This window comes from Pleurodeles waltl, chromosome 1_1 (assembly GCF_031143425.1).
Source record: "Pleurodeles waltl isolate 20211129_DDA chromosome 1_1, aPleWal1.hap1.20221129, whole genome shotgun sequence".
NCBI classification, from domain to species: domain Eukaryota; kingdom Metazoa; phylum Chordata; class Amphibia; order Caudata; family Salamandridae; genus Pleurodeles; species Pleurodeles waltl.
Window position 1 is genome coordinate 380,950,856 of NC_090436.1, and position 14,163 is coordinate 380,965,018.

Here is a 14,163-nt window from a genome sequence, read left to right on the forward strand (position 1 = left end):
TGGGGTCAAAGTACATTCATCCTGACCCCTTATGCCACTTTCATTTTGAATTTCAGGCTGTAAACATGTTGTTGACAGGTCCTATGAAATTAACAAGGGAAACAGTGTTTTTTTAGCCCCCTTTTTCTCGGCCCCTGCTTGGCGGATCGCCCGAAACTTCCCGTGTGCAACAAGAATCACTGGGCCCCTTTTTTTGGGAAAATGTCATGAAGATTCGTCAAATGATGCCAAAGATATAGGCAAGTCAGAAAACACTTTTTCTATTAAAACATTGTTCTAACTGTAACTGCCTACTGGCAACTGCCGGTTGGATATGTGTGTATATATGTTCAATGGCATGTGTAGCTGCAGATACACATGCTGTGCATATGGATTCCGACATCTAGTGTTGGGCACGGAGTGTTACAAGTTTCATTGTGCATGGGCATGGGTTGGTAGATTGTTTTCTTTCCGCCGTCGGGTTCGGACGTGTTTCCTTCTCGCTCTGAGATTTTGATTCGAAAAACTTTCATTTAGACTGTATCGTATTGATCGGGTTAATAATCTTCCATCGACACAGCAGTACTGCCGGGAAACAACTTTGTTCGCCCTTCGGGAGGAAAACTGTGAGGCCTGTCGATCCTTCCGAAAAATACTTTAAGAGACAGATGAGCAAGAAGGCTCGAAATGGCGTTGAAGAGCGGGGAACATTTCGACGTAGAAGAGGAAGAATTAATGCAGACAGCAGTCTCAGTCTGAGATTCGGAGTTGGAGCAGGAATCAGAGGAAGACAGATCAGTCACAGCCGGACAACATGTGAGTACGTCTGCCCCTGCACCCTCATAAAATAAATAACAAAAGGCCTTGGGTACGCCACTGCCGGAAGGCCATGGCTCGGCCTGAAAAAAAGCCTTCGGTGACCGACCCCCCAGTTCGGCACCGAAAAAGGCCAGTCCTCCAAAAACCTCAAAAACAACAAAAAGCTCAGTTTCATACTCCGGTAAACACCAATTTTCGGAGTCGAAGATAAGAAAACCTGTTTCGGAGCCAAAACCTTCCTCGCCCTCATCTTTTTCGATCCCGAAAAAACACACATATGTACAGAGGAACATGGACTTTCGAAAAGATTTGAAGAAAGCCACAAAACGTCTGAAGAGGAGTTAGAGGTAGAACCAATACTGCAAATTATGGATGAAAGGCAATCCAGGATCCACATCCATAAAGAAACGGGAGAATTCTCACAGCACCTCCTTTAAAAACAAAGAGGAAGCTAGCATTTCAGTAGGAATTGGACACTATGCAGCCTCCAGCTAAAGTGCCAAAACAGAAGGAGAAACCACTATCTCCTCAGTCTTCTCCTCATTCTCCACACCTACCTACCTCTCCTCCCACCAGCCCTACACCAATGCATTTGCCCACTCATTCATATGATTCACAACAAGACACTACGGATCCATAGGATCTTTATGACCCTGATCTCATCCCAAGCAATGATCCAGACAGCTACCCCTCTAAACCATCACCACCCGAGTATAGTACTATATATAACCAGGTCATAGCTAGGGCTGCAGCCTATCATGGATTTACCATGCATACAGAGCCACTAGAAGAGGATTTTTCATTCAATTAATTCTAGGTACCAATGCCTCCCAATGCTCCCAGGCATGGTAAAACATGCAGATCAGATTTTAAAGAAACCAGTAAAGGCACGCATTATAACACCTAGAATAGAAAAGAAATACAAACCTGCACCATCTGACCCTGATTATATCACCCATCAGGTACCACCTGATTCTGTTGTAGTCAGTGCTGCCAGGAAGAGGGCAAATTGTCAGTCCTCAGGAGATGCACCCCCTCCTGATAAGGAAAGCAGGGAATTTGATGCTGCGGGGAAAAGAGTTGCCTCCCAAGCAGCAAACCAGTGGAGGATAGCGAACTCACAAGCACTACTAGCTCATTATGACAGAGCCCATTGGGACGAGATGCAAGATATAATACAGCATCTCCCCAAAGATCACCAAAAAAGGGCTCAACAAGTAGTGGAGGAGGGGCAAGCCATCGCAAACAACCAAATAAGATCATCCCTAGATGCAGCAGACACCGCTGCTAGGAGTGCCAACACAGCAGTCACTATACGTAGACATGCATGGCTCCAGTCTTCTGGATTCAAACCGGAAATACAGCAGGCTGTATTAAACATGCCTTTCGACAAAAAACATCTTTTTGGCCCAGAAGTAGACCCAGTAATCGAGAAACTACGAAAAGACTCCGACAAACAAAAGCAATGGGTGCACTCTATTCTACACCATATAGGGGGTCATTTCATAAACCTCAGTTTCGAGGTGGTTTCAAACCACAGCCCTCAGAGGCATCAACCTCTCAAACAAAACCAGCCTACCAAACACAGTACCAACGTGGTAATTTTAGAGGCACATACAGAGGACAATACTCCAGAAATAGAGGACGATTTCAGACCTCTAAGCAGCCTGCAACACACCCAAAACAGTGACTTTCCTCACTCCCTTCCACTCCACACCTCTCCTGTGGGGGGAAGACTACAACAGTTCCACACACATTGGCAAAATATTACCACAGACAACTGGGTGCTATCAATTATCCACAATGGTTATTGCCTAGAATTGATAAACACTCCTCCAAATATTCCACCAAGGTTTCACAAACTAACCACAGAACACACAATTCTGTTACAAGAAGAGGTCCAATCTCTATCTCTCAAACAAGCAATAGAGTTAGTTCCACAGTCTCAGATAGGAACAGGAGCTTATTCACTATACTTTCCAATTCCAAAGAAAGATGGCATCCCCAGGCCAATATTAGACCGCAGGCCCCTCAATCTTTACATCCTGTCAGAACATTTTCACATGGTAAGTTTACAGGATTTCATCCCACTACTACAAAAACAAGATTTCATGACCGCCTTAGACCTCAAGGATGCGTATTTTCACATACCCATCCATCCTGCCCACAGAAAATACCTCAGGTTTGTCATTAAGGCAAAATACTACCAATTCAAAGTGCTAACCTTCGGAATAACAACAGCGCCAAGAGTATTCACAAAGTGCTTGGCAGTAGTGACAGCTTACCTAAGAAGACAACATATACGTGTCTTTCCATATCTAAACGATGAGCTAATAAAATCAAGCAGTCGTACACAATGCCAAGATCATACACGTTATGTAATACAAACCTTACACACATTAGGTTTCTCAATAAACCACCAAAAATCACACCTCAAACCAGCACAAATACAACCGTACTTAGGTGCAGTACTAAATACTCAACAAGCTCTAGCATATCCAAACACACAAAGGATACAAGCTTTTCAAAACCTAATTCCACAAATACACCCAAATCAACAATACACTGTAAGATATGTCATGAAAATCCTAGGAATGATGGCAGCTTGCAGTGCAATTGTTCCACATTCAAGATTAAACGTGCGGCCCTTACAAAAGTGCCTTGCACAGCAATGGTCACAAGCACACGGTCAACTCCAAGATCTAGTGTTGATGGACTGCCGAACATATATGTCCCTTCAGTGGTGGAATTCTACCAATCTAAACAAAGGGCGGTCATTTCAGGACCCTGTGGCCCAGACCATAATTACAACAAATGCATCAATGATAGGTTGGGGAGCTCACCTAAACAATCACAACATTCAAGGACAATGGGATGTCAAACAGAAACAGCTACATATAAACCACTTGGAGTTATTAGCGGTATTTCTGGCACTCTAAGCTTTTCAACCTCTTCTTACGCAGAAGAATATTCTTATAAAAGCAGACAACATGACAACCATGTATTATCTCAACAAATTGGGAGGGACACATTCATCCCTACTGTCCCTTCTAGCCCAAAAAATTTGGAAATGGGCAATCCACAACCAAATTCATCTATTAGCACAGTACATCCCAGGGATACACAATCATTTGGCAGACATCCTCAGCAGGAATCACCAACAAACTCACGAATGGGAGATCCATTTCAAGTACTTCAAAAGTACTTTAAAAAGTGGGGAACGCCAAACATAGACCTGTTCGCAACAAACGAAAACACAAAATGCCAAAACTCCGCATCCAGACACCCACATCCCCTATCCAAGGGCAATGCTCTATGGATCAATTGGTCAGGGATATTTGCGTACACTTTTCCCCCCTCTCCCACTCCTTCCGTTTCTAGTCAACAAGTTGCATCAAACCTCACTCAACATGATACTCATAGCACCAACATGAGCACGTCAGCCATGGTACACAACATTACTAGATCTATTGGTAGTACCACATTCCAAACTTCCATGCAGACCAGATCTGTTGACACAAAACAGAGGTCAGATTAGACATCCAAATCCCAAAGCACTCAATCTAGCAATTTGGTTCTTGAAATCATACAGTTTGGATATTTACAACTCCCATCAGAATGTATGGAAGTTATTAAACAAGCAAGAAAACCCACTACTAGACAGTGCTCCCACTACTAGACAGTGCTATGCAAACAAATGGAAAAGATTTGAATATTACTTTCAATCTAAAGATATAGACCCTCTTACAGCATCAATACAAGATATTGTATGTTATTTACTTCATTTAGAAAAATCTAACTTAGCAGTTCCATCGTGGAATCTAAATATAGTGCTTACAAGTCTTATGGGTCCACCATTTGTGCCAATGCACTCATGTCAACTGCAATTTGTAACATGGAAAGTTGCCTTCGTAGTAGCAATTACTTCTTTACGAAGAGTAAGTGAAATACAAGCTTTTACTCTTGAGGAACCTTTCTTCCAAGTACACAAACATAAAGTTGTACTGAGAACAAATCCAAAATTTCTACCAAAAGTCATATCACCATTTCATATTAATCAAACTGTGGAACTGCCGGTCTTCTTTCCACAGCCAGATTCTGTGGCAGAAAGAACTCTACATACATTGGACATCAAAAGAGCTTTAATGTACTATATAGACAGAACTAATCCATTTAGAAAGACTAAACAACTATTTGTAGCTTTCCAAAAAACACATATAGGTAATCCTATATCAAAAGAAGGTTGAGCAAGATGGATTGTGAGGTGCATCCAAACATGCTATATCAAAGCAAAAAGACAGCTTTTAGTTACTCCCAAAGCACATTCTACAAGAAAGAAAGGTGTGACAATGGCTTTCTTAGGGAATATACCAATATCTGAAATATGAAAAGCAGCTACATGGTCAACATCACATACATTCACTCTACACTACTGTGTAGACGTATTATCACAATAACAAGCCGCAGTAGGTCATACTGTCCTAAGCACATTATTTTACACAACTTCAACTCCTACAGGCTAACCACTGCTATTTTTTGGGAGGACAAACTGCTTTGTAGTCTATGCACAGCATGTGTATCTGCAGCTACACATGCCATCGAACAGAAAATGTCACTCACCCAGTGTACATCTGTTCGTGGCATGTTCTGCTGCAGATTCACATGCACCCTCCCTCCTCCCCGGAAGCCTGTAGTCGTTTAAGGTACTACAGTTGTATATACATTTACATTTGCATCGATATCTCTTACTTTATACCTATATACTCTATCACTCCTTCCTTTACCCTCTCACGGGAAAACAATCTAACAACGGAGTCGATGCCCATGCGCAATGGAACCAAAGAGGAGGAGTCACTCGATCTCGTGACTCGAAAAGACTTCTTCAAAGAAAAACAACTTGTAACACTCCGAGCCCAATACTAGATGTCGGAATCCATATGCACAGCATATGAATCTGCAGCAGAACATGCCACGAACAGATGTACACTGGGTAAGTGACATTTTAATTAATATATATATATATATATATATATATATATATATATTTATATATATATTTGCAGCATCAACTCCTCTTGAGTCTGTGCCTAAGTTAATATCAAACAAATCCAATGTCTAACAAGAAACTTGGTTCAATGAATATCCTTCTAATATATCTTTACCCTACTTATGATCTCAATAGCTGATCTCCTGAAACTGAGAGCTTGGGAAGGTAATTCTATAAATGTACTTAAAGTTTTTCTGCTTTGTTTAATCCTCCTGGTATTTTAGTATCTAGGTATACTATGTATCTCGACTCTAGCCTTGTTAGCTGTTTCTTTGATCTCTTGCCCCACTCTCTCACCCCAAAGTAACTCTATAAATGTACATATAATTCTTCTGCTTTGTTTGCCTCCTGGTGTTTTAGTATCTAGGTGTACTATGTATCTTGACTTTAGCCTTGTTCGCTATTTCTTTGATCTCTTCCCCCATTCCTCCACCCCTGTTGCCACTGGGATCCCTCAATACTGATTTAATCACATAGTATTTAGAGGTTTTAATAGTCGCCCATAATGGCTCGACTCAATGTAAACAGATATGAATGATGACTCTGATAACTGTGTGATAACAGTTTGTCTGTATTATGTTGGGAGGTTGCCATGAAACAATGGTTCACTTAATAGCAACCACTGGAGCATGTCGCTAAATACAAATGGATACTAAGGAGGAGTCACATAACAATGCAGCGTGACAGACAAAGCAGCAGGCAATTCAGAATTTCACAAATGTGTGAAAATATTATTACATTAATTCATATGCTCAATTCATTTTATATGGTCTTCATATATTTGACTTGATCTGTGTGCAGTCTTTGTTCTTCCTGGAAATCCATGGTAGGGTCTACAAATAAGTGTTCATATAATATAGAAGTACCTTTGTAGATTGAGTATAGCAAGTGCTGCTCTTTTTGACATTTTTTAATCTATTCTGTGGGCTTTAACCACGCCCATCGCACGCCCATCACTTTTTTATTTGTTCTTGCCCCAGCCTTTCCAAAATTTCTTGATTTAGTTGGTAAATGCTTTACGTTTGTCCCGGAGTTGGTGTTTGTTTCCGCCTTACAGACTGACCCTGTTACATATATAATTGCCTGATTGCCGATATACTTTAGCGTGGGTGAACTACTTTTTTCTTTTGTCTCTACCCTTTGTGCTCCATGGCAGCCATTGCCCTCACAGTGCCAACAGGGCAAACTCCATCGACGGTATTGGAGCGCTGGTCACTGTTACCTAATCAGAGTCAATTTTTTGGCTCTCTCCTTTGCGCTCAACACATATAATTGATCAATGCTTTAGAAAAAACACAGAAATCCGCAACGCAGCTCTCCCGGTACAGGGGGAGAGCTGATACTACAATATTCACTATACTCAGTAAAACTTGACCCATAATGCTTTGCAGGCATTCTTTTTCACAACATTTTTGCTCATAACAGCCTGTGGTGGTCCTAGGACAATGGGACCACCTTCAAAACATTCACCACAACCTGCTGTTTCTGTCTAGCTCATCCCTAGGTCCCCACACTAGGTTAGTGGGGGAATAATTACCCCTCTCACCATTGTGTCTTTTTAACCTCTCTCATGGCTGGAACTTTTGTTTTACAGCTGAGTGTTATTTGTGTTTTAAGGGTCTTGTTTGTAATATCATTGCAGTAGGCCTGCTAACCCTGAAAATGTGTAATGCACTATGCCCTCTGGGAGCTAAATATATGGTTACACTGTATTACTTTTGGTAATTTTCTTTTCATGTGTAACGTCCTCTAGGGGTTAACTATATGGTTACATGACCATGTTTTTTACAGATGCTATTTTCATTGTTGTATCCTGTAGGGGCTGTTCTGAGAATTTCAGTTTGATGCCACAAATGTATTTCTGATAAAGGTTTTTATTGGGTTTATGCGATAAGTGTATATGTTTTATTAATCTCTCCTTATTGCAGTTATGACCATGATTCAGGTCAATTTAACATCCTTATTACACTATGACTGTTTGAAAACTCTGGATATATGTTGATGAGCCTTCTAGTTTATTTCTCTCATTACTCCTCCGTGGCTGTCTTGTGTTTGTTTTTTTGGAAATTGTGTTAGCCAGCCAGCAACTCTGATAGTGGGGTGGTGAAAGTGTTATTCTTTTGGAATTAGCATGGCAGATTTAAATTAGGATGCTAAATGGCAATGTTTTCATTTTTGGCTGCAGATACAGGAAGAAGGTAACTGGAACTGCCTTAGTTTTATGTATGGCCACTGGAATTATGTGGCAGGAAAAGACTAAATTATGAGGCAGGGTTGTCCAATTTTGTGGCAAGAAAAGTCCAGTTATGAATTTACACCTCCAGTAGCTCTAACTCCGGCAAATGCGAGACCCATTGTATTGCAAATGCTTGTTTCTTTTGTCTGTCCCCTTTGTGCTCCATGGCGCTTTGAAGTTTCATGTAGCGCGAACTCGATATGAGATATTCTCATTTAACTTGGGCTTCTCTCAGCCTTTTCCAGACTTGGAAGCTTGCGTGCTTTTTCTTGAAAATATCCTAGTACTGTTTTGTTGAGGTAATGAAAGTTTGTTGCTTTAGTATGCCGCAAGTTTCTTAGCTATGGAGTTGTTTTTCGACATTAGCAGGGTTTCACGTTCAGTGGGGTTGCATGTTTTGCAGGAACTGTGCTGGAACTGGTGTGGGTGGCGGTGGGCGCAGATCGAAGTTGAAAACCCAGTGTCTGCCTTAAAATTAATAAACAGCCAGAGCTTGCCGTGCCCTGGGATCCGCAAATGGTTCAGTATGCAACAAGGGAGTTGAGTGCACGCCACGCATGAGGATAGAATTAGTACTAATGGGTTACAGTTTGAAATGATCTCTGGAGCACGTTGGTCGCTGCCACACTATAAACTGGCTTCGTAATTGCGCAGCTTATTTCTGAAAGATGATTTTTTTGTCTGAACGTGCGTGAAGCTGCAGGGACCTAGGTACTTGTGTGCACAGCGTTTAGCCTTGGTTAAAACTCCTGCGACTAATGCTTGTTTTCAATCGCTTAAGTGCATTTTTTTAAACCTCTCTCTTAAACATGCGTCCAAAAACGTAGATCCATATGGGTGCCGCTACTTGTGCACAAGGACGTTTATTTACCAAAATACCAGGGGAAGCGGAAGTGATAAATGCCCTTTGACCTCTAACAACATCGCAGGGGTGGGTACCAACATTAGTGCCTACATACCATACCTTTTATTTGCTGTCCAATGACTAGAATAAGAGCAAAGGGTGGAAAATACAGAAATTAAACAAGAATCATATTGCTTCGTAATGGGTACAGTGCAAAATGGGATGCAAAAAAAAGTACCATTGCACTATATAAAATGAGCTTTTATCATGAATGAGTTTTTTCCATGCAGGATAGAGATATTCCATTTATGTGCACAATGTCCTCGATGTATTTGGAAATTTGCTTGCAGATAAACATGGGGGATTAAATCTGTCTCGTTTCAGATTTGAGACACAATTTCAAATCATAGGCAGAAATATTGTGTGCTGATCCCACCAAAAAAAAAACCTCCAACACAGACACTCAAAACGCACTTATTATGCTGCCCTTTACATAAAAGACACTGAATCGTGTTTCAGTGACACAGACAGTGGCAAAAGCCACTACTGTTTCCATTTGAAAGGTAAACCTGCATCCGAATATTCCACAACTAAATTTCAAGGGTACTATTAAATTACTTAAAGGGTCACAACATTGTTCGTAAACAGAATTGGCATGTTAAAAAATAGAGTACGTTCCTAAAATCTTATGGAAGTATCTCCTCGGGCATTTCTGTATTCTCAAAACATAAACAAGGGTACAGTATAGTTCTCTGAGAAAGGTGGCAGCCTCGGTTCCAGAGATGGAGTGAGGGCAGTGGTTGGAGTGGCAACTGTCAAGACAGAGTAAGCATTTGATAAATGACATCCATGGAACAGTGATTGTGTTTTTTTGAGATTCTGAATGGACGTGCAAGTAGAACTGGTGGAAATTCTCCAAATACATGTTCAACAAGGAAATTCTCCCCATGTGTGTGGGTGATCCTTCTAGTTTATTCCTCTCGTTACACCTCCGTGGCGGTCTTGTGTTGTTTTTTTGGGGGGGTTGGGGCATTGTGTTAGCCAGACAACAACTCCGATGGTGGGGTGGTGAAAGTGGTATTCTACTGTAATGATCATGCCACATTTAAGATAGGATGTTAAATGGCAACATTGTCATTTTTTTGCTGCAGCTAGAGGAAGAAGGTAAATGAAAGTGCTTTAGTTATATGCAGGGTCACTGAAATTATGTGGCAGGAAAGGACTCAATTATGAGTCCAAGTAGGCATTTCCAACGCCAGTAGCTCTAACTCACGAAAATGCGATAGCTATTGCATTGCAAATGCTTGTTTAAGTTACAGATCGCATAACTTTATGGTGAGCGGGTATCTGGTACTAAGCATTCTTGATCCCTCCTCAAGATTTCAGTAATTGTTGATTATCCATGCCTCAGGTATTGCTCCAGGGTAAAAGCCCTAATTCTCAATATGATTGGATAGGGCAATTAATGACTTTCAACACTTGCATCATGTAGGAAATATAAATATAAATAATCGTATGCATAGCACTTTCCACACATATTCACCACTTTCCCTCTGTCATGCTTTATATCCTTAGCCACATGTTTCTTGAACTTGGAGTAAGGCTGTCTTCAGTACAGGGTGCACTTTTTTGTTCCACATTACTTTTCAGCTTTCTGTTTCCAGTGTATACTGAGCATTGCCCATCAGTAAAACAGTTTGCTGTCTGGGTTGCCAAACATGGGGGGAAGAGGAAAAAAGTTCTTAGTATGTCTATAAAGCTAAATGTGGAAAGGTTTTGTTTATTTATTAGTAATTCTAAATTGGTAATCAGATAATAAGCAGCCATCATGAGGTTTCACAAATCTACTCGCTGTCCATTATGACGCAATTTCGTTTTGTGTGCAATGCATTATAAAACATATGATTTCCGATATCTCTGCTTAACAATATATTTTAACAACTTTATCAATTTTGATATATCTTATTTCTGTTCATCCTCTAGAGTAAAGTAGAATCCTGGTCTGCCCTAATCATGCCCTTTACAACTGTGATTTTCTCAGTTATGATCTTGGACTTCTACGTAGAGTCAATATGCTCTGTCAAGATGGAAGCTTCCAAATGTGCCCGGTATGGATCATTTCTTATTTTCACCAGCGCACTCCTCCTCGGAAACTTTTGGACCCACCCTTTAACAGATCAACTACGTGCAATGAACAAGCCAGCACACCAAGAGACCACTGAGCATGTGTTGTCTGGAGGCGTGGTAGTGAGTGCCATTTTCTTCATTTTGTGTAAGCATTTTTCTCTCTTTACAAGATCATGCATGTTCATTTCTACTTGTATGTTATGGGAAAACTCCACAAAAGGACTATAGCTGACTATAATTCACATATGTTTTTAAGCAGGTGTCATCTTTCTTTTTTCCAAGTGGAAGACCTCACTTGATCATATCTGACTTGCCATTGTTAGCACATTGTCTCTTGGGAATTTCAAACAGCGTGTATTTACAATTTGTTTTGCAAAGGGAATTACATACCCTTTGCCAGTTAAAATAGGAACATTAACACATCTATTCCTCTGTTTTGGAGGAGATTTGAAAGCTATTTTATTGCCCAGTAATACTTTATTGAGTTTTACCAGTTCCACAGAACAGAATCCAAATACCGTTTTAAACAGGTGCCATACAATAGTGTTGACATTGCACAGAATTGATATACAGCTGGATCCCCTTCACCCACAGCATCTCCAGCACCTCCCAGGATAGAACGTACAGCGTTCGAAAATTTTCTAAGTCCTCTGGAAAGTACATCTCAAATAATGGTGCAGACATGTACTTTAGACTAACCACTGTTCACACCACCAAGTGGTTTCATAATATATTTTTCTATGGCTGTTTAAAGTGGCAGAGATCCCAATACAAATTCAGTGCTTGGTGTGTTCTTGGATAAGGGGTAAAATAGTGATGGCATGCTACTTTACAAATGTTCTGTTAAAGGTCCCTATGCTATTAAAAATTTGCTACTCTTTTTTATGATCAAAAGTAAGCATTTCCATGGCCATGGTTGACCACAGTTTCCTAGCCTGAATAGAGGGAACATCTTTTTCCGCTACATCGTTATCTCCTGTTTGGCAGTTAGCCAGGCTGCCAAATCAACATCAGTTGCACATTCTACAATGCTCTTTTTCGTAGACATTCCTATCTAACCACAGAAACCCACCCTTTAAATTCTCCAAGACACCACACATCAATAGAGGCACCAGACTTTTCAGCAGCCTTGTCCTAACCTCTAAAAGAAATGATGGTGCAGAGCTGTATAAAGGTGCTATCCCTGCACCCTGACATCAGAGTACAATAAAAGCATTCTATTTCTTCAGATGTGAAGGATTCGAAACAGTTTGAGAACCGTGTCAGTGTGCAAATTCTAACATGGAACCTTATTAACCCCTGGAAGTTGACCCCATAGAATGGGGCTATGGAGAGTGGACAACGAGGAACCTGCAGTTAGATAAAATATCCACTAGAAAGAGCATGACCGAATTTAAGTGACTTGTACTTTTGATGGATACTTCTAAGTGTAGATTTCTAATCTTTTGTAACCATATCAAAGCATTACCTCCTAAAGGTGGAGGGTCCGGGAAGTGGACCTCATATCAGGACATCCTGCAGGACCGAGTGGACAGAATAGCTCTCCCTGCAGGACCATGATAGTCAAGGCAGTAATGCCTTCTGAAAGTGTGGACGGATACTCATGTATCCACCTGGCACTTATCCAGCCACGGAACACCCCTTGCCAAAGCCGTAGTAGCGGCTTTACCTCTTGGTGAGATAAGGTGAGCTCTAATGCTCCCTTTTGTCCCAGGCATAGTACATTTTTGTGAAAAGAATGATCCATCAGAATAAAGAACATTTTTATACTTCTTAACAGCTGCAAACCTTCAAAGAGTTGGTCATCCACTCAGAGTTTCTAAGTCGGACTGATAAAAAAAACTAAGGTCTCTCTTGGAGTCCAACTGGTGCATCCTGTTCTTCTTCTCAGAGGCTTGTGATGGAGAGAATAAATCAAGTAGCATGATGGACTGCCTCATATGTAAAGGCGCCATCTGTCAGAAATTATGCCAGAGACCGAAGAAACAGGTTGCCTGGATAAAAGGTGGTATCTGGTGGTTGCACTGACTCTTACTGCGGATCATTGCAAGGCAAATAGATATAATCACGATAAGGAAAACAGTTTAAAGGGGCAGTGACCTCAAAGAACAGCTGTATAATGGCTCAAAGACGTGCACGTTAAAAAGATAAAAAACAGTTAAGGTCCGTCTGCGCCAAAACAAATGGCGAAGGAGGAACCATGTAAGCCCTTTAAGAAAAAAAAAACATCACAACCAGTGACTTTAATAGAGAAGGTTGATCAGGTAAATGTAGAAAGGCCAAGAGCGTGCACAAATAACAAAGACAAGACAAACAGAAGAACATCAGGGAGCTTCACCTTAAGAGGTTCGATCGAATGGTCCTGTCACCAGGCACCAGACTTTCTCCAGTGCCCAAGATAGACTTACTTTGTGGCAGGCTAGCGTGTAGCCTAAATAACATACACCATCTCCGCAGGCCAATCACGTCCTCTCAGTTGGTTCAATCTCCACGCATGAAGGTGTAGATTAGGAGGTTTGGGTGTAAAACTCTGCCTTCTTGTTGAGAGAGCAGGTCTGCCTGAATAGGTAGACTGAGCAGGTGGCAGATACTCTGGATGTGGTACCAGATCCTACATGCCCATGCCAGGGCTATCAAAATGATCCGATCTGAGTCCCTCCCAACCTTCTTCAGAACCCAGGTAGGCAGCTGTGGATGTGGGAACATGTAAAGGAAACCAGAGTACCTTGGAAGACAAAGCATGTTCCCCAGTTAACTCTGAGGTGCAAAATCTAGAGCTCAATATGCTCGACAATAAGCATCCTCTGAGGTAGCAAAAAGATCTACCTAAAGCACGTCCCACTGAGCGAATATGCCTGAAACTGCCTCCTGATGCATACTCCACTTGTGGGCAACTTGATGGCACTAGTTGAGCACAGGCATACTGGATTTTAGGAGCCCTACTATATGGTTGACAGCCAAGGATATTCCTAGAAGATCCAGCCAGCTCCACAGCCTTGGCGCATCCTGGACCACCACACGTAACCCCCACACCGCCCTGTTATTTGCATTACCGCATAGCCATTGTGTTGTCTATCAAAACGTCTGTGTTGCCCTTGATGGAAGGAAGAA

At 41.4% G+C, this 14,163-nt stretch overlaps 1 protein-coding gene across 1 annotated transcript in view; it reads left to right on the forward strand.

The window, feature by feature from the left end:
* The window catches only part of SLC30A5 (solute carrier family 30 member 5), a 302,331-nt gene that overhangs the window by 100,472 nt on the left and 187,696 nt on the right, over nt 1-14,163 (forward strand). The window contains exon 9 of the mRNA XM_069223076.1: nt 10,909-11,197. Coding sequence (XP_069079177.1) covers nt 10,909-11,197 — 289 coding nt within the window. The remainder of the gene's footprint in view (nt 1-10,908; nt 11,198-14,163) is intronic.